Source organism: Cydia strobilella, chromosome 6 (genome assembly GCF_947568885.1).
Source record: "Cydia strobilella chromosome 6, ilCydStro3.1, whole genome shotgun sequence".
Taxonomy (NCBI): Eukaryota; Metazoa; Arthropoda; class Insecta; order Lepidoptera; family Tortricidae; genus Cydia; species Cydia strobilella.
The window spans coordinates 21,232,082-21,259,065 of NC_086046.1; the positions used below are offsets into that span (position 1 = coordinate 21,232,082).

A 26,984-nucleotide genomic window follows, 5' to 3' on the forward strand; every position below is an offset into this window, starting at 1 on the left:
ATGTAATTTCAGCTATTATTAGTAAAGTACTCGCCGCTCGGTGCGGGCGGCAAATTTCATAATAAGTCTCTAAATATTCACAGCGCGACGGGCGCTTCGTTCTGAGCTCCTGACCGTTTCTATGCGTCCGGAGCCCTACGCAAGGCGTCCGGGCAGCTCTGTCTCTACAGGGCCGGGGGGGGGGGGGGCGAGGCGGGGCGGGGGCGGGGGGGGCGGCCCGCTCGGGGTGGGGTCGGCGTGCGGCGGCGCGGTGCGCGGTGCGCGGTCAGCGCGCGGCGATGCGGCAGACGAGCCGCACGGCGGCGGCGGCGGCGGCGGCGGGCACGGCGGCGCCGCACAGGCCCGATCAGAGCCGATCCTCCTCCTCCTCCTCCTCCGCCTCGTCTCCCGCCTCCTCGTTCTCTTCCCGGTAGCCCGGGTGCTCACTGATCGCGTAGTAGTTCCCGTTGTAGATGACCCCGAGCTCGCGCAGCGCGTCGCCGCGTATCGTCGCCTTGATCGTCCAGTTGTAGCAGTCGTCGGACTCCGACTCGCGGTCGAGCCGCTCCACGTCGAGGATCTTCGAGCTGAGCCGCTCTAGGATGATACCTATGTCTTTGATGGTGAGATGGCGTTTTTGGTCGACGCTGAGCTGGTCTATGAGGAGTAGGAACTTCTCGGAGGTGACGGCCTCGTCCTCGACTAGAGTATTCTCGGTTTCGCTTTCACTGGAGTCGCGCTCGCCGCGGCGGGCGGACTCCGCGTCGAGAAATCGCACGTGACCTTTAGGGCGGCCCTGGGGGGAGGCTCGGGGTTGGGCGTCCTGGATGGGGGAGGTGGCTACGCTCTTGTGCACGGCTATACGGCGGCCCTCTTCATGAAGAGCGCAGCAGTGGAAGTCACACTCGTCGGGCGGCGGGCGAGGGGAGTGCGGGCCGTGCGCGTGATGTGGCGGGGGTCCAGGTGCGGAGCACTCGGAGGTGTGCACGTGCACGGCGCCGGGCGGGGCGTGCTCGAGGGAGCCGGCGGAGCGGGCGAGGCGTGCGCGCGCCGGGCCGGGCTCGTCGTGGTTGACGACGGTGATGTGCGGCGGCGGCGGCTGCGCGCGCTCGACCGAGGTCTGGATGACGAGCGAGGGCCGGCGGTCGGGCTTGACCTGGCGCGAGGGCGAGCGCGCGGCCGGCGAGGCCTGAGGCCGCTGGTCCCAGTGCAGCACCACCGTGACGCGCCCCTTGTTGTCCATGATCTTCCATGAGGGCGTCTCATCGTGTAGCTCGAGGGCGTGGATCGTCTCGCATACTATCTTTGGGATCGCCGATATCGCTGAAAATGGTTAAAATTAGTTAGTAAATAGATAGGTATATTAACAACTACTTTACCCAATAAATATTTTAAGTAGAAATGTGAGAAAACCGACTAAATTAAAGGAAACCTGAACCACTGGGTCATAACCAACCGTAAGCGTAAGGTAAGTATAAGTATTTGCACTATTTTGGAGAAGAAGTATCGTACCTACTCGTACCTATGACGTTTACGCTGGTAGGGTACCACATCTCGCCCAGCCTGAGTAGACGTAAGACGGTGTTGGGAGGTAGTGTCATGTACTCACCAGCCTTGATGACGTTGACGCCGGTGGGGTACCACCTCTCGCCCGGCCTGAGTAGAAGTAAGACGGTGTTGGGAGGTAGTGTCCTGTACTCACCAGCCTTGATGACGTCGACGCCGGTGGGGTACCACCTCTCGCCCGGCCTGAGTAGAAGTAAGACGGTGTTGGGAGGTAGTGTCCTGTACTCACCAGCCTTGATGACGTCGACGCCGGTGGGGTACCACCTCTCGCCCGGCCTGAGTAGAAGTAAGACGGTGTTGGGAGGTAGTGTCCTGTACTCACCAGCCTTAATGACGTCGACGCCGGTGGGGTACCACCTCTCGCCCGGCCTGAGTTGAAGTAAGACGGTGTTGGGAGGTAGTGTCCTGTACTCACCAGCCTTGATGACGTCGACGCCGGTGGGGTACCACCTCTCGCCCGGCCTGAGTAGAAGTAAGACGGTGTTGGGAGGGAGTGTACGCCAGTAGTCCCCGTCTTCTACTTGCGTGCCGTCGCTCTCGAGGACCAGCCGCACCGGCTCTGACGCTGATACGGAGAGCTTCTCTTTTCCTAGGGAAGAGAGAGGTGAAGGCTTTAGAGAACTGTCTTAAACGTGAAGTTTTAAAAAATCCATTATGCAGTGATAAAGTATTAGTTGTATTATAAAGTGATTACTTCTACTACTACTACTATACCTATATGTAAATACCTATAAATGTTTTTAATGATTTCACAGTCTTGTTAAAGTGAAACGTTATTGAGATTAGGATATTTTTAGGAGGATTGACCCGACTGCATGTAACGGACCTGATTTCCTCGATTATTGTCGGGAGAAAATATAATTTGCACATCATCAACAAGCTTGACGAAAAAAGAAATATAAATGTTAAAGTGTAGCGGAGCAATTCTGACTGCGGGAAATTGCAACAATTCGAAATATCTTCCATGATTTACATTATTAACTGATGTGTTGTAATTGTCCCTTGACGGAATTAATATATATAAAAAAACTCATTTTAAAATATACAGACTCAATACTTTTGGCTGTGAGTCTGAAAAATAAAACCTAGATAACCGGGACTAAACGCTCTTGATCTAACGGAGAACCATAACGTACCAGGAGTAGTAGAAATTTCTCAATCACTTCACTCTTGTTTTACACCGTGGGGTAACACTCAGACATACATCAAAAACTGGATGACATTTAAACGGCAAATTTCAAAACTTTACGAAGTAGAGACTCAATAGATTAGACGCCACTATTTTTTCTGAAATATATCAATTATAAATATTTTTTTAGGTATACACTTTTAGCAGACACTGCCGGCGTGGCTAATTTCAATACTTTACGAAGTAGAGACTCAAAAGATTAGACGCCACTATTTTTTTTAATTATATCAATTATAAAACATTTTTTAGGTATACACTTTTAGCAGACACGGCGTGGCAAATTTCAATACTTTACGAAGTCGGGACTCAATAGATTAGACGTCACTATTTTTTCTGAATTATATCAGTTATAAATATTTTTTTTAGGTATACACTTTTAGCAGACACGGCGTGGCAAATTTCAATACTTTACGAAGTAGAGACTCAATAAATTAAACGCCACTATTTTTTCTGAATTATATCAATTATAAAGCACTGGGTGCAGCTACATGCCCCATTATATGAAATTCTCTTCTTCTTCCTCGCATTATCCCGGCATTTTTGCCACGGCTCCTGGGAGCCTGGGGTCCGCTTGACAACTAATCCTAAGAATCGACGTAGGCACTAGTTTTTACGAAAGCGACTGCCATCTGACCTTTCAACCCAGAGGGGGAACTAGGGGGGAATTATATGAAATTCTATTTTAATATTATGTTTGTACTAACCCTAGATTTAAGTATTAGTATGTATGTTACTAACACATTATGGACTTATTTGTTCGAAATAAATTATTATTGATTGATTGATTGATTGATAAATCATTTTTTAGGTATACACTTTTAGCAGACACGGCGTGGCAAATTTCAATACTTTACGAAGTAGAGACTCAATAAATTAGACGCCACTATTTTTTCTGAATTATATAAATTATAAATCATTTTTTAGGTATACACTTTTAGCAGACACGGCGTGGCAAATTTCAATAATTTACGAAGTAGAGACTCAAAAGATTAGACGCCACTATTTTTTCTGAATTATATCAATTATAAATCATTTTTTAGGTATACACTTTTAGCAGACACTGCCGGCGTGGCAAATTTCAATACTTTAAGAAGTAGAGACTCAATAGATTAGACGCCACTATTTTTTCTGAATTATATCAATTAGAAATCATTTTTTAGGTACTTATAAACTTTTAGCAGACACGGCGCGGCAAATTTCAATACTTTACGAAGTAGAGACTAAAAAGATTAGACGCCACTATTTTTTCTGAATTATATCAAATATAAATCATTTTTTAGGTATACACTTTTAGCAGACACGGCGTGCGTGTCGTCAAAAGAGCTCAAAGCAGACTGGACTAAAGCAGGTCAGCGCATTAACCCGACAAATCTGACCTGGCTCCGGACAGCCTGTACTAACCTAACCATTGATATATCTTATGTCCTTGCAATAGAGTTTAAGTATCGTCGATTCACGATGTAGTCTATGGTAAAGCAACATTGACTAACCATAGATCGACTTTATTACGTTGAAATAAGGCTTACTTACGGGTACTAAAACTGTATGTCGGACACAGACTTTTTAGACGGAGGGGCCTTACGGGTAATTAGTTATTTGTGCATGCCGCATGCGTGATTCGTGTATGCGTGATTGAGCTTGAGAGTATGTTTATTTAATTAGTTGTCTCTTTCGCACATTACCCTTTGTCCCATAGGTACCCAGCGACCGGCGGTAACGGGATTTTGATATGAGTGTTTATTGCTATCAAGTTCAACAGCCAATGCAAGATTTTCCAAAAAAATCTTATTAAATCCAATGACTACAATGACTACAATATTATAACTACAGAATAGATGATTTTATTTATTTTATTTATTTTATTTATTTTATTTATTTTATTTATTTTATTTATTTTATTTATTTTATTTATTTTATTTATTTTATTTATTTTATTTATTTTATTTATTTTATTTATTTTATTTATTTTATTTATTTTATTTATTTTATTTATTTTATTTATTTTATTTATTTTATTTATTTTATTTATTTTATTTATGTTATTTATTTTATTTATTCTATTTATTTTATTTATTGGAGAAACTACAGAAGTATGCGACAGGATAATAGGTTACATTTGATGAGACCAATTTTTCTCATCACCCGTAGAAAGGAATACTACTTACTAGACTACCTAAGCAGTGTGGTGGAAGTTATACCGTAAAAACATGGAGGTGATATATTATTGGCCGGTACTGTATATTGACCGGGAAATGGACCTGGCTCAGGAAAGAAAGGATTGGCAATTACTCCACCAACAACAGCAAAGCTCTTAAGTTATGATGAAGATGATGGACCTGGATTACATGTATTGTCAAGGTAATCATGGTCCATATCCCGGTCAATATAAGTCTAGTGAACATTGGTATCTTATATAATTGAATTACCTTTTGAACTGGTGTACATACCATTGCAGTTTTGGAGTACAGTTGGAAGTTATTACCCCTATAGTTTTATGGAGCCTAGCCAAGATGACATTCTAAACATAGTAATAACGGGTCACTCACGTAATTTAAGGCGAAAAACGCCAACGCAAGCTCCTGATGATGCTCCTCAGTACGGAGTGAAACATGTCGAGCGTTTTTCTACTTAAAATACGTGAGTGACCCGTTATTAATATGTCTGTGTCTCACGGAAGTTTTGTTATTAAGATGACATTCGTTGAGAGAAAACGCCTATCGACACTTAAATAAGTAATGCACTCACAGAAATAGTCACATGACTTTTTGTAGCATCTGACATCTGTCATTCCGATATATCTTTTCTTTTCATTTAGCGTGTGTCGATGTACGACTGTCGTCTTAAGGGGCCCACTGTCTATCAGTCCGCCGGACGATATCGGCCTGTCAGTTGTTCGGAACTGTCAAATTTTTGTTCTAACTGACAGGCCGACATCGTCCAGCGGACGCCCCTCAGTCAGTCAGGGAGTCAGTGGGCCCCTTTGATAGGACTTCAGTAGTGAATAAATAAGTACCTCTGTGTATAAGCTCCTCGAAACTAGTGACCACCAGTCCCTTCCTCACGCTGCGAGAGCTGTCCCATATCTTGAAAGGCCGCTTTCCTCTAACTTCCTGCACAGACACACACACACAGTTAATACACACACACACACATTAATTCACTTTGATCACTTAGTATAGATGAGGTGACTGATGATCGTAAAGTTTAAATCAAAGAGTTAGAAGGTATTGTTACTAAAATTTGTTAAGGTTAAGGGAATAACTGTAGAATTATTTTGTTTCAGTCTTTTTTTTATTCTTGGAAATTGGAAAGGTGAAAACTGTTTGTATATATATAGTAGAATAAATCGAGGCCAATTGGATCACAGGCCAATTCAAGATGAAACATTCATTGGTGTTCCTAATATGCTTCAACGCCAAGCATAGGCGTTTTAATTTTTTTAATTTAATTTCAAATACTTTTTTCGTTTGATCCAATTCGCCTCGGTCTACCCTATCATGGGTTCATATTAAAACTTGCAATAAGACACTTAATAAATCACTGCAATGTCTAACTTTTTTCAAAAAAAAATTAAAATATATTTAATAAAGGTAAATTCATAAACATATACCGCAAATGAGTGACAATGAGATTTAAAACAACCGTATTCATTTCAATCTCTAATTTAACGGTATCATCAGGTGAGCCGCTACGCCCAGCGAGCGCAACTGCACTGTTGCAACCCCACCCCCGGCCCCGCCACGCCTCACGCAACGTGCGTTGACCTACTGACACCACTATACACCCCAACTCAAAAAGGCCATATACAGTTCTGAATGCGGTTTTTTGCAAATTGTTTACTACCTCCTGAATTTCGACTATCATTTTCACAGGTTTTGGGTAAGCATCGCGGCGTGTCCGCGCCGGCGGAGCGCCGCGGCCGCACTGGGCGCGCTCGTGACCCGGTCGCGGCTCCCCCCCTTTGCCCCCCAGACCCCCCTTGTCCCGCGCAGCCCCGCACTGCAGCTCGCTCGTAATCTCGTGATGCCGTAAGTTCTTGAAATTACGGACCCTATGATGCACTTTTGGTGCTATTAGTTTTAGAAGGTTTTTATTTGAGTCAGCTGTTGTGTCATCTAATTCGATTTGGGTGTAACTCATGATGTGTTCTAACGATTAATAATGTAGGTCAGTAGGTGAAAAATGTAGTGTGCATTGTAAACATGTATTTAATAGTTGGTATTAAAGTAAATATATGTATAAATATATAACGGTAAGAGCGTGCGACTTTCAATCCGGAGGTCGCGGGTTCAAACCCCCGGCTCGTACCAATGAGTTTTTCGGAACTTATGTACGGAATATATGATATTTATACCAGTCGCTTTTCGGTGAAGGAAAACATCGTGAGGAAACCGGACTAATCCTAACAAGGCCTAGTTTTCCCCTCTGGGTTGGAAGGTCAGATGGCAATCGCTTTCGTAAAAACTAGTGCCTACGCCAATTCTTAGGATTAGTTGTCAAGCGGACCCGAGGCTCCCATGAGCCGTGGCAAAATGCCGGGATAACGCGAGGAAGATGATGATGATAATCACAAGTTCTGATATAATTACATATTATGGCAAAAAGTCGAGACACAAAAATGGTTATTTAAAAATTATGTCGCCTAAACCGCTGAAAGTCATCGCGAGTAATAGTATAGTACAGTTATAAGACTTATAAGCGTAATAACTTACGCTGAGAATGTAACCTAAATACTTTCGAATAAGGTTTACATTGGCTCGCTTGTGCCCATAACCTTGGTTTATGCATTATTATTTTATTATTTATCTCGCCGGGACTTAATCGCGTAAAATAGTTTTATTTACCTCCGACGTTAAACTCGCGCGCCTAGAAGATGTTGATGTCAACTAGCCAGTCTTCTCCGAGACCACGGGGACAACGCCGTCCTCGAAACGTCGGAGGTAAATTTAAAACTATTTTACGCGATTAAGTCCCGTGGAGATAAATAATAATGAGTAAAAATCGTGAAAGTTTAAATCAGTGTGTAGTACCTTGGTTTATGATTTATGATGTCTTAAAAACCGATCAAGTGCATGTCGGACCACACGTAATGGAGAGTTCCGTATCTTCATACGATATAAACAGCCATACAAGCAAAAGTGAGTATCTTGTGGCACTTACGTCTTTTATAATAAGAAGATAAGTTTTTTAAAAAAAAACGGCTCCAATCATGTGTAAATAATTTTCATGGAACTATGTATAAAGGTTTATTTTCTAAATATATTTCTAGCCCCGTTCAAAATTTAGACTTGAGGTGCCCCACATTTTTGGATTTCCAATCGATTATTTTCAAAAGTTTTTTTAGAGTTCGAAAACATATTATAAAGATGATTTGTTTTAGAAGTATACAGTATACTTGGCAATCATTCAATCATGACGACAGTAAAAAAAAAATCTGAACGGGACCGTTTTAAACATTTAGCAGCGTCAACGGGTGTACTAAGCTATTAGCCAAATTTTGACATTTTTACAAGCTTTTTATTAACTTGCAATGTACTTATGTATGTATGTGGGTCAAATCTTACAAGTTTAATTTGATCCACTTCCCGACTTCCAATGAAGCTGAAAATTTGCATACTTACATATGTAAGTCGGGAAAAAAAGCGCTGGTGGCCTAGCGGTAAGAGCGTGCGACTTGCAATCCGAAGGTCGCAGGCAAACCCTGGCTCGTACCAATGAGTTTTTCGGAACTTATGTACGAAATATCATTTGATATTTACCAGTCGCTTTTCGGTGAAGGAAAACATCGTGAGGAAACCGGACTAATCCCAACAAGGCCTAGTTTCCCCTCTGGGTTGGAAGGTCAGATGGCAGTCGCTTTCGTCAAAACTAGTGCCTACGTCAATTCTTGGGATTAGTTGCCAAGCGGACGTCAGGCTCCCATGAGCCGTGGCAGAATGCCGGGACAACGCGAGGAAGATGATGACATATGTAAGTCGGGTGACAATGCAATATTATGGTACCATCGAGCTGATCTGATGATGGAGACAAGTGGCCATAGAAACTCTGTGATAGCCCGACGCAACCTAATTGTGTTTGGTGTTTTATAATTGTCTCGATGAGTATTAGTTACCTGTGGAAAGAAAACTACAGTCAGCGATAAAAGCTTGTTCATTTCTATTTTGAAATTTTTGCCAAAAACTTATTCTAGCCAAGTATGTTAGGTTTGTATCTTGGCAAATGTATATAATGTATGTATACCATTAGCACAGACTAAAGTTAAACTTCTATTAAGATGAGGCAGGCCATTCTATTAGGATTCCTGCGGACTAAAATGTCTTGCCTACAAGTATACGAAACATTATTAGGTCAAAGAGGTCATAAAGATCAGGTATTTTAGACATTCAACCCGCTACAGGCATCCTAGAAATCAACTAACGACAAAAACTTATCAATATTATGTGTGAAATATTTCCAATAGGTATGCTATATTCCACTACGTCCCAGCGAAGCTACGAGCAATATCAATTTCGCTACGACGCGTAGCGGGTCTACGGGTGCTACGGCGTAGCAATAAACAAGTCGACTTTGACATCTGGTTATTGAAATATGAACTTTATTTTGATGGACGTGAAGTTGATTCTAGGATTGTTGGTTAAAGTACATTATAGTGATAAGAATGTGAATTTTTCGCTTTATCTGGTGTAGTTAAAGATGATGTATAGTCAAAAGGCAGTTTTATCAGCCGGTATATGATACCAAATCGATTATATCACTTATCACGAGTTGTCATTAAACCCAGGAAGGGCATTCACATATATTATTTGAAATCTGATTTTGATTTGACATTACTGGCACTGGTAGTGCATGTATTGTACATACATGTACTGGCACATAAGAGACACTTCGAATAGTGTAAAATCACGATATTTTCAAAGTTCCGACGCCGCTCCTGAGATTCAACAAGGCAAAATGTCGCGCGATTTAAAGACACATTTTAAGTAAATTTTAAAGTCTAATTAGATTGCGTGTTCAGATATTTTTCAGCACCTTGGCCGCCCCGATATATCTGATGGCGACCTGTAGGTGTGAGTGTGAGGTGTGTTAGCAGGAGTCGGGAATATGGAGTTATTCGTAAACGCGTTACTGGCCTGAATTAGCTAATATGTATCGTTTGTCTTTATCTGTCATTTTGACTTATTTACTTGTATGAAAGGGATAAAACATAATTAAACTAATTCAGGCCCGTAAAGTTTTATGAATAAGGGGGTAAATAAATACATGCATAAGACATGCCTGCTTGAAATCTGATTAAGGTGCACTGAGGTAATTTCACGAAACGTATTACCTATGTACAAAATCGAAAATATATTTTAAACTAGCAAGCGTATTCTGATTTTAATAACAAGATAGGAATTAGATATGGATCAGATCTAGATAAGATCTAATCTTAACCTGTTATTAAAATATGCCTGTGTAAGTAGGCAGAGTCAGAGTGAGATCAGTCTGCAACGATTTGGATAGAACCGCAGTGCAAGTGTAAAACGTCAAACTTCCATGAAATTATGACGTATAAATAACACTAGCTGTGTGAAACACACCTAAGTGTCCAGAGGTGTGGAACCTACTTTACAGCTTGGATCGCGTCCTGCGTGTGGCAACACTGTTCTCTCTTTTCCTAGCCCCCCTTCATAGCGTTCACATCAAAAATGTTAGAATTTCCTTATATTAAATAATAAGTTTTTATTTCAACTATTTCAATTCTCTCCATCCTCCAACATTTACACTATACTCTGATTTGTAATTAAATTCCAAAAAACTAACCTCATTTAAATCCTTTTTCTTTCGTAATAATGGAAAATATGTAAAGAAGTAAACTCAAATTTCCCTTTTGCATACTCTAGCATTTAAAATAAATATAGATGTAGCCTTTTAGCTTTGTTTAGTTTCTAAAAACATACGGAAAAGAGAGAGAGTGAGGTTAGATTATTGGAATTCAATTATAAATCAGAGTTTAGCACACGCAGTGCTATCATAATCGTTGCAGCCTTACCTCGGTCTACCTCTAAATAAGTATTTGCCTACAAGTATTTAAATTAGTGACTCTTTATAAGCCAAGGCGCCGCAAGTGCCCTGTGCAAAGTGTCAAGGTATCCAAAATTAAAGAATTTTAGAAGATACAATACACAGTATGTATAAATAAATCCAAATAAATAACGTAAAATGGTCCTACTTTGCTCCAACATTTGCTCCACTTTAAGGAAATTTTGAATATTTTTTAAACCGTTCATTATTATAATTTCATTATTAATACTAGCTTTTGCCCGCGACTTCGTCTGCGTGGACTTAGTAACCCCAGCTAGAGTAAGAATAGCGCCTGGAGAAAATCTTATAGCAATTATTCAATTTGAGCATATTATGCACACAAATCAGCAGACACTTCATTAATTATCTCAATTCCACCCCGCTTTTTACTTTCTTAAGGGGTGATTTTCGGGATAAAAACTATCCTATGTCCTTCTCAGGGACTCAACCTATCTCTATGCCAAATTTCATCTAAATCGTTTCAGCGGTTTAAGCGTGAAGAGGGAACACACAGACAGACAGACTTTCGCATTTATAATATTAGTATGGATTCAGACGAATGGAATATTAAGAAAAACATCTTATTTAACATATTTTATCGGTAAATCAACTTTATGAAATGTTGTTTTATATAAAACGAAGTTATGAATAAGGAGCACAAGATACCCATTGTTTGGGGTATTTTTGCTCCTACCTATAGTTTACTTAGGGGTGCAAAGTTACCCCAATGTGGGCCCCGCCAAAAAAGATTAAATTTATGACTGACGTAGCAATTCAAAATATATATATATACACAAGTTTGGGAACAAATTAAATTATTTTATTAAATATTTTGATTTGTGTTGTTTTAAGTAGTCACACTACTATATATAAATTAAAAACTGTAATAGATGTCATATATTAAAGAAAAAGTGACGAAGCCCTCCAGTGGTGAAGGCCGGATTCGAACCGGCGTCTTTAGCTATCGCGGCTAACGCCATGAACCCCTAGGCCACCCCGCCACGGCGGTGCCCGTCCGAATTTCTCGAGTATATGCCATCTTAGCAAGACTAGGCGTCTTTCACCAGCTCTAAGGGCAAGCAGTGCGCGCCTGCACCTCCTAAACGAACTCCTTACGGATTTACGTTGTAGCGAGAGAGACTGGTGCTGCCATCTATGAACAAGTTTGGGAACAAATTAAATTATTTTATTAAATATTTTGATTTGTGTTGTTTTAAGTAGTCACACTACTATATATAAATTAAAAACTGTAATAGATGTCATATATTAAAGAAAAAGTGACGAAGCCCTCCAGTGGTGAAGGCCGGATTCGAACCGGCGTCTTTAGCTATCGCGGCTAACGCCATGAACCCCTAGGCCACCCCGCCACGGCGGTGCCCGTCCGAATTTCTCGACTATATGCCATCTTAGCAAGACTAGGCGTCTTTGACCAGCTCTAAGGGCAAGCAGTGCGCGCCTGCACCTCCTAAACGAACTCCTTACGGATTTACGTTGTAGCGAGAGAGACTGGTGCTGCCATCTATGAACAAGTTTGGGAACAAATTAAATTATTTTATTAAATATTTTGATTTGTGTTGTTTTAAGTAGTCACACTACTATATATAAATTAAAAACTGTAATAGATGTCATATATTAAAGAAAAAGTGACGAAGCCCTCCAGTGGTGAAGGCCGGATTCGAACCGGCGTCTTTAGCTATCGCGGCTAACGCCATGAACCCCTAGGCCACCCCGCCACGGCGGTGCCCGTCCGAATTTCTCGACTATATGCCATCTTAGCAAGACTAGGCGTCTTTGACCAGCTCTAAGGGCAAGCAGTGCGCGCCTGCACCTCCTAAACGAACTCCTTACGGATTTACGTTGTAGCGAGAGAGACTGGTGCTGCCATCTATGAACAAGTTTGGGAACAAATTAAATTATTTTATTAGCTGGTCAAAGATAGAAATATAGTCGAGAAATTCGGACGGGCACCGCCGTGGCGGGGTGGCCTAGGGGTTCATGGCGTTAGCCGCGATAGCTAAAGACGCCGGTTCGAATCCGGCCTTCACCACTGGAGGGCTTCGTCACTTTTTCTTTAATATATGACATCTATTACAGTTTTTATATATATACAATTTCGTTTATATAAAAAAAAAAAATTTTTAACTGTTTATTTTTTATAAAGAACAAGAATTACAACATTCCTAGCTCCAATCTTATATTTTTAAGATTATATGGGCTAAGGGATATGGGGATGCAACCCCTGCTTACATTATTAAATTTTAATTAAATATTTTACACATTTATACATTTATGTTTATCAGCGCTTTTTTAACAATAGCCTTAATATTACTAGGTTTCTTAATTATATCTTCAATTACATTTCTGGGAAAGCTGTTTAGAGTTTTTGGCACGTATGAGGACCAAGTCCTATTACCATATACATTATTATTCTTAGTAGTCATGAAATTAGGTTCATTGGGTAAACTGCGAAGGTTATTTTGTCTACTATATCTAATCAGCTCTCCCAAACGATGCTTGTATTCCAGGATTACAGCCAGTTTAGCCTTATCATACACACTTAGTACCCTGCACTAATTAAACAAGTTTTCATAATTATTTCTATATTGTTGTTTTATTTTTAGCGGAACTATAGTTTTTAATATTCTAATCTAAAGTTATAATATAGCGAGCGGACACCAGAGAGCGGATCAGCTACACGCTAATAACGCGAATTAGAAATTGCCTACTCCAGAGCACACAGTCGTTGTGGCCGAAATCGGTCAGGAGAGCATCATATAATATAGAAGGAGCAAAGTAGGACAATTTTACTATACTAAAAAAGTTACCAATGCAGCAAAAATCACGGTTGAATACCAAATAAAGCAGACACGGCGGCACTCACTGTTTTAAGCGGACGGGAATAGAAATGCATTAACTCTGCTTTATTGGACATCTGAAATGCTCCGGTCAGCGCGGGTATTTTGGGTTGATGTGCAATGCACAGGGTAAAATTCCACCCACATTTTTGGAGCACAATTTTTTATAAATAAATAATTTAAAAAAGAATTGTAAAATTGTTACAATAGTAATTACTGTGCAATGTACTCATTTCTCACGGTGTACTTCCTTTTTGGCGTAATTTATTTCGCCAAATTTTAATTGGCAACCAACTTTTCGCCAAAGTTTCATTTGGCAAACCAATCGTTGGCATAACCTTACTTCGCAACCATTTCATTTCCCAACCCCATACTTGCGAAATGAAAATGACGTACTAGGTTGGGACAGGTTAGGATGGATTATGTAAATTTGCGAAATGAAATTTCGTCCAACTAAAAATATGGGATAAATAGTTTAGGAACTGAAAGTTTGTCAAGTAATTTTCGCCGAAACATCAGTAAACCATTTCTCACAGACAATAAAGATTATGATTATGATTATAAATATTATAGGACATTCTTACACAAATTGACTAACAGGCCAATTCGAATGTACACTGACATCAGAATGATATTTAAATCATGTTGTTTAGTTATCGTGCATTTCGCTTGTACATGTCCATACATTGGTGCGGGCGAGACGCACGATAACTAAATAACATGATTCAAATATCATTTTGATATCAGTATGTGTTTGCGTATTGGCCTGTGAGTTTCTCCAAGGTCATCCGACATCCGGGATCGGACACTGTGAAGACTCTCTGATAAGATATATAAGATGGCTGTAATTAAAAAAAAAACCGTCGTTCTTTATGGCAGCTAATTGCTCATGGCAAAAATCAAACGTCAATAGAGTTAAAACGTTGAATTTTTATCGACTATCGAATCTAAACTGAAATTATATTTATCTTTATTCAATTTGAACATTAAGAAATAACATTTAAATAAAAGACAATATAAAACGATAATTTTAAAAACTACTTGTCATGATTTATTTATGTTAACATTTAAGATAGCAGTTAAATAATAATTCTACTGTGGCAACATTAGTACGTTACCCCGATTAATACAGGTGTAGCTGGGAAAGTAACATTATACTGTTGGCAACACGGTAGTTTTAGCAAATGGTGGGGCACGGAGTAACGGGGACAGACTCATTCACTTGGGTTGAGGCGGTCAAAGAGGACGCATCGCAAAGGACTGGTTAAGTCAGAGTACCTGTAAGTACCTCCATTGTTGTGTCGGTAATAATTTAGAGTAACCATGCAAGAAGCTTCACATACTTAACTTAGTGCTGCATTATCAAATGGTCAACTAGCCAATCAAAGAGAATTAATGTTAAAGTCAGAAATGTAAACGGTGATTGAACTTATCGATAGCTGAAAAAGTCGATAATCCTAGGATATTTTACAGCATCGATGAATTTTCGAAGGCTTAAATCATGAGTATATTTTAATTGAGTATATTATTGATTTTTAAGTTTTAATTAAAAAATAATAATCAATATTTTTTGTAAATAATTGACATATACTTATATTGACCGGGGGATATAGACCGTGATTACCTTTTGTATTGTTAATGAGCTCCCGATAATAAACAATATCGCTCGGTCTATATCCCGGTCAATATAAGTCTAGTGAAACTAACCGTGAATCATTCAGCTCTTAATAATTGCCATGTAATAAATATGCGACCTTTGAAAAACTTATAAAAATACATTAGAAACCACTATCTTTATAGAATATTTAAGGAGCCATGACACTGTAGTTAATAATGTAAATGGAAGGTATTTCGATTACTTAAAATTTCCCGCAGTCAGGATTGCCCCGCTACACCTTATCACAATTGGATTAATACATATGTCTAATTTTTCCATAGATATTGGTTATTTTTTGAAGAGCGCTGGTGGCCTAGCGGTAAGAGCGTGCGACTTGCAATCCGGAGGTCGCGGGTTCAAACCCCGGCTCGTACCGATGAGTTTTTCAGAACTTATGTACGAAATATCATTTGATATTTACCAGTCGCTTTTCGGTGAAGGAAAACATCGTGAGGAAACCGGACTAATCCCGACAAGGCTAGTTTCACCTCTGGGTTGGACGGTCAGATGGCAGTCGCTTTCGTAAAAACTAGTGCCTACGCCAATTCTTGGGATTAGTTGCCAAGCGGACCCCAGGCTCCCATGGAGCCGTGGCAAAATGCCGGGACAACGCGAGGAAGATGATGATGATTGGTTATTTTTTGAAATGAAATGAAATATTTATTAGCTTAAACATGGTAATTACATACAGATGCATACAGATACAGGTTTTAACATTAATTATTTTAAAAAAAATTAATTGTTTACTTAGCAAAGCGCAATGTGTAGGCTCACTGAGCGTAACCTGGAGCGAGACGGCTGTGCGTGCCCGGGGTACCTAATGATTCCCTCCGACAATTTTTTAGCAGATTATTGATTTGCAGACAACGATTCGCCGAACATCATTTCGCAGTGATTTATTTGTAAATATACAGCTTGTCCCTAGCCATTGGACACAACCGAAATGTACATATGCATTAGGTTATTTAGAACTAGTATACAAAGTATTATAACAATCGGTGTAGCGGTTACGAAAAAATTAACAAATTACGATTTTTTACTTTGGAGCAGCCTGTGCCTGACTAACACTAGTCGCTCCTGAGGTAATGAATAGTATGAAACCTTCGACCTTTTTGATTAACTTTTTTATTTATGACACTACTAAGATTCTGACTTTTGACAAATGTCATCATTGCTGCACATTTTCGAACAAATTGTCAAAAGCACTGCCAATGATTAATACAGCATGTTTATTTTTGTTGTCGATTATTCGAAATAACTTTTGTTTGAATTTTTTTCGTTCTTATCAAAAAAATATTAACGTCAAAGCATTCCTGAGAAGTGCCTAACCCTACGTGGGATTTCAGGGTTTGTCCAATGGGTAAGGACATCCTGTATAACTTTTGGTCGACTAACATTACGTAGCCTCTTGGTTCACATACCGTTCAGTTCGCTTCTGTGTAAATTAGCAGGCCTATTATTGGAAGAATTTCATTTGGCGGAGTACCTAATCTTTTCGTTTAAGTAACGTTTAAACGAATAACGTTTTACATTTTCACTTCACTTACAAATCATTTCTACCAACCAAAGGAAAAACCTCAAAATCGGCATCAAATTACTTTGCCTACCTTGTGGATAAATTAATAAAATGCATCTTTATAATCAATACCTACTCATTTTTGATAATATATGACCATAAAGATAACATTTACGAGCTGGTGTGTTGAAAAGAAAAAGGTACAGTCAACCAATTTGATTCCTAGGCCACTATAGAACCATTTCATAATGAATCAGTTGGTTTATCTTCTATGATGACAGTGCTGTCATGTAAATAGTAGTTATAGCGACAAGGTTCTATAGTGGCCTAGGAATCAAATTGATTGACTGTACAGGATAAATTAATCATTAGAAACATATTGCTGGCTTAACGTTAGTCGACCAAAAGTTACATTTACAAATAAATCACTGCGAAACGATGTTCGGCGAAACGTTAAATTGTCTGCGAATCGAAAATCTGTTAAAAAAATGTCGGAGAATCATTAGGTACCCCTTTCAAACGATACCCCATTTGACCTAGTAACTATTACTTAGACTTTGAAATTTTGCATATGCTGGCGAATTTTTGGTTGGACTAAAGCAAAGGGGGTGCCGACAAAATTTTCATCGGAGTGATGTTATTATGACACCTATTTTTTATTATGTTATCGTAGAGAATACGCTAAAATAAGCATGTTTTGCAGGAAAAACTTTTTTTCTAAAATCATAAATCGCCGAGATATTTGACCCGCAAGTTGAAACCACTACTTGACAAATTAAAATCAATCATTTGGAACAGTAAATTTAAGTAACAGAGACAAGATAGGTGCGACGACGAGCGAAGCGAGGAGGAGTGTGTTAGGTTGACCGCGATGATCGCGATCAAACAGAGCGCCAGAACAGACATGTTATTGTACCTACTAAAAAAATCTGTCTTTTTTTGCCCCCCTTTGCTTTAGGCCAACCGAATTTTTCATATTTAATAAAAAATCTAATAAAAAAAATAAACATTTTCAAATTGTCAGCGTGTGGGTTAGCGTTGTTCATGACTCATGACTATTCCAAATTTCAAATCGATAGCTTAAGTAGTTCTCGAGATATTTGGCGATGTTTAGTTCATTCAGTTTCTTTATTGGTAAAAAATATTTACAAGTCACACAGACAGACAGACGTGACAGATAGACAGACGGACAGACGGACAGACGGACAAAGTCGCACCATAAGGGTTCCTTTTGTACCGTTTTGGTACGGAACCCTAAAAAGTAATCGATGAGTTCGATCAAAGTAAAATTGCTCATTTTTAGAAGCAATTTTCATATTTTTAGCTTTTGTGCAATGTTACAAATTTTTAAGGTGCGGTTTAGACCTATGTTCGTGATTTTTTCCTAATAAGCGAAAGTCAATAAATCAGGTTTCGAATCGATGAAGTTACTAGGGAAAGGCCTCAATATTGCTAATCATTGTTTTTTATTTTATGATCTGAAAAAGCGCTAAGATTTTTCGAAAACTGCTGGCTGAACCTACTGCATCTTAAAATCATAATTAGAGTACCTATTAATTGTAGGCGGCACTCCACCCGTTAAGTGGGATAAAATTTAATTTCGGAATTGATACGGGGTGACAGCCTGACAGGCAAATGGGGCCATAAATTAAGGGTCACGTGTAGGTAGAATCTAGAGTATATTTCCTGATTTGTTTTTTCTTTTCCTTATCATTGCACCTTTTATGGTTATTGTTATTATTCTGCATAACCGTGAATAAGAGGCATTATTCAACTGTTTATAATATGCTGACGATACAAACCTAAATATTGTCAATTTTAACATGATTTTTCGTGTGCTAAAGTACCAAAAAATGCCTGCAAACATTTTACGTGACATCAGCAATTTTTATTCGAAGCGATATCAATAGATATGGTATTTCTCAACACGTTACGCTTAAAGGGACACTCGTGCGCGACTCGCGGCGCGATGCCGCGAACGCGAGTGTGGAGTCTAGTTTGCTAATCAGCGAAAACGGCTCCACACTCGCGTTCGCGGCTTCGCGCCGCGTAGTTTGTAGGAGGCTTAAATATATAAAGTCAACCACATTCCTGGCCTTACCAAAAAATATCTAAGTATTTAGCACAGATAAGACAGAGGTCTGATTGGGAAGCCATTGATTTTCAATAATTCTGGCGCCTGCAAAAATCCATGGAGGCGTTTATGGGGTCTTTATGGGCGGATTAATGGTGGGGGGAATTAAAACGGACGCTGACAGGAGGGAGAGAGAGGGATGATATTAGATAAGGACAGGATAGCGTGATTACATTGTGTTTTGAATGTTTCTAGTCTTTGGACGGACGTCAAAATTATGTAGATACAGTCGAAGTCAAAGATATGTTAACATTTTTCGCCATATTACAAAGGAGTAAGGGCAAAAGTAAACATATCTTTGACGTCCACTGAAAATACTGTCATTTGACGGTATTTTCGCAACGATATCTTACACGGGAAAGCCTGCAAAAAATCTAATACTTAGGATTTTTCTAACACATCCCATCCTCGTGTATGTGTATTGTGTACAGTGCCGGGGGATGTTAAAACCGTATCAATATTAGATTAGATATCTTTATTTTTTAATACCTATTGTAAGCATCACAGTAGTGATTGTAGTGGATATCCCGTATGTGGCCTTATACCATGTAGCATGCACCCGGCTTTATAATCTCTGATTGTTGTGTTTATGACTTTTCTTAGTTTTTATTACGGAGAACTGTCAGATATGTTTCTGGAGGGAATACGATTTGTGATTGTTAACAAGATACATTAATTTAATTAGTAAAAACAATAAAACGGAGTTAAATCGAAACAGTTTGAAGTTTGATTCTACACTATAATGACTTGGCCTTGCTTTGCTCGACTTGGCGGGGGCACTGCCGTGCCCCTAGATAAATTAAAATTAATCTACAAAACATTTTATAACAATTAAGCTGTACCAATTTTTTAAAGCTTTTATGTATATTGCATTTAGTGTGAAACCCTATTTTATTTGTTGTTACTCCACTCCATTAATATAAAGATGAAGTTACCATTAAATGCAATATAAACCGTTTACTGATAATAAATATAATATAATAAATAACTGTTAAGAAATATGACAAAATAAATTAAATAAAAAACATCAATTTGGTCGTGAAATGGCATTTGAAAAATAACCGATAGATAGAGCATCGGTGACGCGATAAGAGAAATTAAATTTTTCCCCTCTTTCGGCTCTTATCTGTGGGTTTATTCCGAAAGCTGACCGACTAAAATTGTCTCACGCGAACCAGTGTTTAAAGCGGTTCCCTGAGCCAGAAGGCGAAAAATTTCCTTATATGATCATGTTTTTCTAAGAGGCGTTGATATTCGTAGACGTGGAAAAAATATATGTAGTTCTTGACTATATTATTAACGAATTATGACACTTTGCTCGATACAATTAATTCCCAAAGTAACCTCTAACTCGGACTTTTAATCAAACTTTACTCGGTTGTTTATTATGTGATACTATAAACAAAAAAAGAAGGGAAAACAATATTAACTTAAATAGTAATTTCATAGCTTTCGAATTTCAATATTGTAAGGTAACGTTTTTAAAATAAATAAAAATCGACAAAATTCGATCAAAATTGACACTTGGCGCGCATGATCTTTCCCGTTCTTTCTTGCGAAATGTGACAGTGACAGTGGCAAACCGATGGAACAGCCTTAATAACTGGTTTTGATACGACTTTGACGCTCTTTTTGGTTGATCGTGATTGACGCGCATCTCACTCACGACTCATTCACGATTTATTTCACATGCACTATATCCGCGTTCCAAATAGTTATTTGTGCAACAAGAGAGGAAAGTTGGTTTTTCTTGCGAGTGTTTATTTTGAGTCCCGAGAAATCGAAAGATTCTAAGTTAGAATTTTCAGCGTAGCGAGGGACTCAAAAACACGAGATGTAAAATAACTTTGCTCTCGTGTTGCACATATAATTTTTCACCTTAGTAGTGAGATTAAAATGTATTTCGAATTACACAGAATAATACAGAAAAAAAAAGTATGAAGTGGCAGTTCATGGCCTTCACTTAACTAAAAAGCTACTTTGTTTACTTTGTTTCTGTGAGTGACAAAAGTAGGCTTGTTCGAGCTGCTGAGATGAAAAATACGTATCAAAACTAGTTCAAAGAGGTAACGAATTGGTTAATCAAAATCGACCTCCTGGGCAAAAAGCGACCGGTTTATATTAGGGTTCCGTAGTCAACTAGTAAACCTTATAGTTTCGCCATGCCCGTCTGTCCGAGGCTTTGCTCAGTGATCGTTAGTGCTATAAAGCTGAAATTTGGCATGTATATATAAATCAATAAATCCGACAGACAACATTTTCTAAGGGTACCTCCCCTACATGTAACGTGGGGGTGTAATTTTTTTTCGCTTCAACCATATAGTGTGAGGTATCGTTGGATAGTTCTTTCACAACGAATAGGGGTCTGCAACAAATATTTTTGATAAAGTGAATATTTTCGAAAATAATCGCTCCGAAAAAAATTGCCATCTGACCTTCCCACTCAGAAGGGACTTATTGGGATTAGTCTGGTTTCCTCATAATGGTTTCCTTCGCCGCAAAGCGACTGGTAAATATCGAATGATATTTCAGTTTCGAAAAACTTATTGATCCGGGCCGAGGTTTGAACCCGCAACTCCGGATGAAAGTCGCACGCTCTTACCGCTAGGCTACCACCGTTCTATTAGATATTGGATTAAAATATTTCCGAACACCTATCTTAGATTAGGTACCTTGGGTTCTCGAGGCATATCAGTGGCGTAACTAGGGGGGGGGACAGAGGGGGCAAGTGCCCCGGGCGCCATCCAAGGGGGGGCGCCAAAATGGGCAAAAGGCAGCAGCAGGGAAACTTTTGTCAGTCGTCAGGGGGCGCAAATTTGGTGACTGCCCCGGGCGCCATATCCTCTAGCTACGCCCCTGGAGCATATATTGGCTGGTATTATATAGGTATAGACTAGGCGAATAGTCTGTAAGCGATGGTAATAGCATCGCTGGTTCGTTTTGAAGGAATTATTGCAATCGATACGGCCCAGTTTGTTTTGTATTCGGTTCCATGGGAAACATTTAGAAAATTGCAGCCCATTTTGTTGAGTAGGTTACTTGAGACGTTAGCGAAACAAACTTTTATGTCTACTCAAGCTTTAACTATAAAATATGTCAATTAAATTACTGACAGTATTTAAATATTAAACTACTTAATACATTTATTTTTTTGGTAAGCTGTATCCTATCCAGTCCTCATCCTTGACTAGCTTTGCGTCAGCGTCTGCTCGTGACATCCTCCACGACATTAAAAACTCCAAGTAGGTAGTTAAATTTGTAAAAGCCCTTTCCTAGTGTAACTCTACGATACTTTAATATTGATTAAGTAACACAATAATAGTAGTTTATGTGACTGCTACATAATGCCTAATTATGTACAGTTACATACACTGCTTTATTTACACACATATTATAAACTTTCTATGATATATTCACTAACCTCATATTACAGCCGACATTGGGGCATAGTTGCTCTCTGGCGGAATTCGTGGATATGAGGTGGCGTCTACGAAATATCTTTTTCACCTCAGCAGCTCGAACAAGCCTACTTTCGTCACTCCCTGGAGTGAGGAAAGTGCGACTTTCCTCACTCCAGGGAGTGAAACAATGTAGCTTTTTAATTTAGTGAAGGCCATGAACTTCATACTTTTATTACATTTTTTTTATGGTACGGTACGGTCCGGTCCGGTCCGGTCCGGTCCGGTCCGGTCCGGTCCGGTCTCGTCTCGTCTCGTCTCGTATCGTATCGTATCTTATCGTATCGTACATATTATAATACTTTTTTTTCTGTTTATAATATATTATATTTATCTATTTTTTCGAAATACATTTTAACCTTTAATATGTTCTCACTACTGAGGTGAAAAATTATGTGTGCAACACGAGAGCAAAGTTATTTTACATCTCGTGTTTTTGAGTCCCTCGCTACGCTCAAGATTCTACCATTCAATTAAAGAATCTTTCGCTTTCTCGGGACTCAAAATAAACACTCGCAAGAAAAACCAACTTTCCTCTCTTGTTGCACAATTAACTATATCGCACATTTTACACGAAACTTTTATTTATTTATTTATTTATTTTTCGGAGAACCAACAGCTATCAATTATACAATAGTTATATAAGTAAATAACAAAAAGCCAATTTGCTAGAGTTACTTTAAAAACAACAAAACAAATAATTTTTTACTTACAAACCAAAGACAATCTTTAACGTCATCTCGACTGATATTAGAATAGAGGTCAAATCAAATTTCTTTGTTTTTCAGAGATGTTCGAAATTTGAATAAAATAATATTTTTAATACAGTTGCTCAAAAAGTGGTACTTTTTGTGGCTGCGTAGCGTGTGAGAAGCTCAATTTCTCGAACTAGTGCTTTTTACTTTTTAGTTCCAAACTATACTTTCGAAACGCAGTTAAAATTGAATTTAGCGCGGAGCAGGTACTAGGGCCTCATGAGTTACTCGGAGGTGTCGTTGACCAACCCGCGCCGGGCCCGCGGCGGCCGCGGCCGGGGCGCGCACGAGTATGAAGGTATCGCGGGCTGCGGCAGCTCAAGTATCAAGGGCTGTATAGGTACTTTTGGTTTTGGTTTGGTTTGGTGGTATGATTCTACTAATGATATATTAATTTATTATTTTTTCGCAATTGTATTAAAAAACGTCGTTTACAACACGTGTGAAATGTCTTTTCACACTAGTTGTAAAATGTACTATATCGAAATCGATGTTATTATTTAGCAATAAACACAGATAAAAAATTTGCTGTAACAAAACATTTTATCTTAATGTTGGCCATTATTTAGGGATTTTGAAGGCATCATAGAGGGTTTATGATATGTGTGTAGATAAATATATGTTTAAAATTACAATGTTCTATCTTTTATTCAACGGTTCCGGCGGTGCGTGAACTGTATATTAATGTCTACATAAGTAATATAACGTATGAAAGTTTCTAGCAGTTATAAAATGGAACATTTTGTGACTGCTGTTTTTTTTTTAAGAGAGGCATGCATTAACGCCCATATTTAGCCGACATTAATAAAACTACGTTATGTAAAAAAATGTATGCCACGTTAAAAACATAACAGTCTAAATTGTTGCCTACTTAAACGAGCGGACAAGCAGTGATGTTTCTGTTTAAGTTGGTCTTATAAATGTATGGTTACAGTACAAACTTCTAAATATTTTCAACTGGCGACAATCACAAACCCACCGCCAATATTTAAGTTAAACCCGTCTATAGGTCTTAATCTAAGTCTTAAATCTAATCAATTAAGCGGCTGCTTCTGAGGGAACTGAGATTGATGTCGCTCCAGACTTCTCAGAAATAGTCGCACAGTATAAAGGTAAAATATATGGTCGCTGGAAGGAGTTCTTTGATGAAAGATCGCAAGAGAAAGGAATCTGGTACAAGACCAATCAATGTGAGCCTCCTCGGATACCCTGGTGGGAAGTGGCTGACTTGAACCGGGCGAAAATTGTACGTTCTCACAGGCTTCGGTCCGGTCACATTCCATTGAATATGTTTGCTCATCTGATGAGGAAAGCAGAGTCGCCCAACTGCGATATTTGCGACTCTGTCGAGGATGTACAGCACTTCCTAATGGAATGTGTTCGGACTCGAGACAAGAGGGCGCAACTATTTGAAGCTAGGGGTTATGCAGTAACTGACATTGGGGTTTTTCACACGATATTGGCGGAACCCCTGTCTAAAACTGCGAAATTCGTGTACAGTTTTTTTGATGTATACTAACACTTATTGAAACTGTAATGTAGAGGCCCAACGGAGCCGCCATGTCTCAATGATAAAGGCTCCTTTTAAATATGTAGATAAAAAAAAAGTCTTAAATATTAAATACTTCAATTTAAATATGTTTACTCCCTACATTTTCCTTAACGTTCTAGCTATCGAATGTCATTTGCTGAACTCATGGTCAGGACACTTAATGCATACTGGGTGTAGTTGTGGTGGTTGCTTGTGTGAGTTTGGCCTTTTATCCCTTGGTTAACAAATATACTATTTTCTATTATAGCCAAAGAGCTGGATAACAATCCTACATCTCAGTGGTGCCTCCAGGATTTTAGTAAGAAGGGCTGGAACCCAAAGACTACTTTAGGTCACTACCTAAACTAGTTAGACTAGGCTTAGGTAGGGGCCTAAAGATGTTTAAGGAGGGACTTTGTTGAATTGGCCACCCCCTATGGATGCCCCTGATACATCTTCCATTTAACCCAATGTAATACCTAGGTAGATAGTATTATAAGTAATCAATCACTAGATTTTTTTTATTTTATTTAGATGCAAGAGTAATACAAAAAATTCATCCTCACTTTACGTATAGGGGAGGTGACCCAATTATTTTTTCTAGTTTTTACTTTCCTACTTTGTCGGCATGATTGATCTATATATATATATATATATACATATATATTTATATAGGTATATATGCCAAATTGCAATTTTCTACGACTAATGATCACGGTGCAAAGCCTCAAACTATAAGGTTTCCTAGTTGTTTAGTGACTACGAAACCCTAAAAATGGGTTTAAAACACGATCAAATAAATACTTTCTGATTTCTGATAGGTTTAGCCGTTTCAAATTTCCAGCCAAAAATTGCCCTCATCAAAAGTAGGTTTGCACGAGATTTAGTACTAGATCATCTGTCAACATTTTCATAGACAATCAGCGCCATCTATATTGCATCACTGTACTTTACACCTGTCAAATTAACACAGCAGCTAGTGGGAGGTTAATTTAATAATATAGATTACCAAATATTGGTAATTATATTAACGGTTTCGGCCTACAAATATAGTTGTAATTTGTAATATACGTACTTACGTTCATGTTGGTATCAACACTTCTTATGTTGATTGTTGAATTAAAGTTAAAATTATTAAATCAGAATCACTCACCACACATAAATTTGACATTTTGGTGTAAATAACATATATATATATATCATATATTTTGGTGTATTTTGATGTAATGTATGAATACATTTTGTATATAAGATATAAATAGATAGATATAAATAATAGAAATAAATAATATAATGCGAATATAGTTATGAAATCATATCTTAGAATACATTGAGTTTTTTCAACATTTAGTTTTCGAGGTGAATATGTAGGTCACATTAAATAACTTTTGATATTGGACCATCCCTAAAATCACTAAAAAATTGGCTAACCCATAAAAAAATTCACAATCTTACTAATAGTAAAAGTAGTTTAATATGACCTAGATATTCACCTAACATAGTTGGCATAGCTAAACGTTTGAAAAAACACCCTGTATGGATAGTTTAGCGATTGTACTAAAGTTGAAAGCTATGTGTGTGTTTGTGTGTGTGTTGCTGTAGTGTACGCATGGTGCGCTACGCTAGACCAATACGAGCTACGAGCTACGAAAAGGCTACAACCTTGCATACAGCCATGGCCATTGGCAGTTATTAGGCTATTGTCATGGTTCTTATCCTAAACCTGATCGATATGACAGTCCACTGCATGGATGCACACTTCACTTCACTCATTAAAGTCCAAGGGTAGATATTAACCATCGTTACGCAAGCGACGGGCCGCTCGGCGTTACCTCTCTGGCCATCGCGGCATCGCCGGAGGCCGCTGGTGCCGTTCACGTCGCCATGCCGGTCCGACCGGGCTCGTGCACTCCGCTACACGCGTGGGCGGGGATCGATGGCGGCCGCGCGCATGCGTGAACGACATCTACCGAGGGCTCACGAAGTTACCCGAGCGATTCCGAGCGCGTACTACTTAATTACCCAACCTCGTATCTCGCTACGCGCTTTCATATTGAAATACAACTTTGTCAACGTGACTACTCACTTGTTTTCCCAAAGTCTTATCTTAAGAACTTTCTAGTGTAAATGTACGATGTTTTTGAAGATGTAGTGTTGCTGCACCGCGCCATGGCTCACTGCTGACCCACTTCCCATGCACACTGACCTCCTTAGGACCAATGAGTTAGGAATGGGTAGGTAAAGGATGCGGTATGTATGCAAAGTTGACATATCCATCCA

The 26,984-nt window shown here is 39.0% G+C and overlaps 1 protein-coding gene across 3 annotated transcripts; it reads right to left on the reverse strand.

The window, feature by feature from the left end:
• Positions 1-214: 214 nt before the first annotated feature.
• LOC134742260 (uncharacterized) lies at positions 215-26,892 on the reverse strand. 3 transcript variants are annotated; one of them, XM_063675293.1, is made up of 4 exons: positions 26,502-26,892; positions 5,748-5,844; positions 1,961-2,134; positions 215-1,302 (listed from the first exon to the last, which is right to left on the reverse strand). In XM_063675293.1, the coding sequence occupies exons 1-4, from the start codon at positions 26,502-26,504 to the stop codon at positions 347-349; spliced, it is 1,230 nt and encodes a 409-aa protein (XP_063531363.1). In that variant the 5' UTR covers positions 26,505-26,892; the 3' UTR covers positions 215-346. The 3 variants fall into 3 exon arrangements, with proteins under 3 accessions (XP_063531363.1, XP_063531361.1, XP_063531362.1); XM_063675291.1 differs by having other exon boundaries at positions 26,367-26,892; XM_063675292.1 differs by lacking the exon at positions 26,502-26,892 and adding an exon at positions 6,578-6,695.
• Positions 26,893-26,984: the final 92 nt, after the last annotated feature.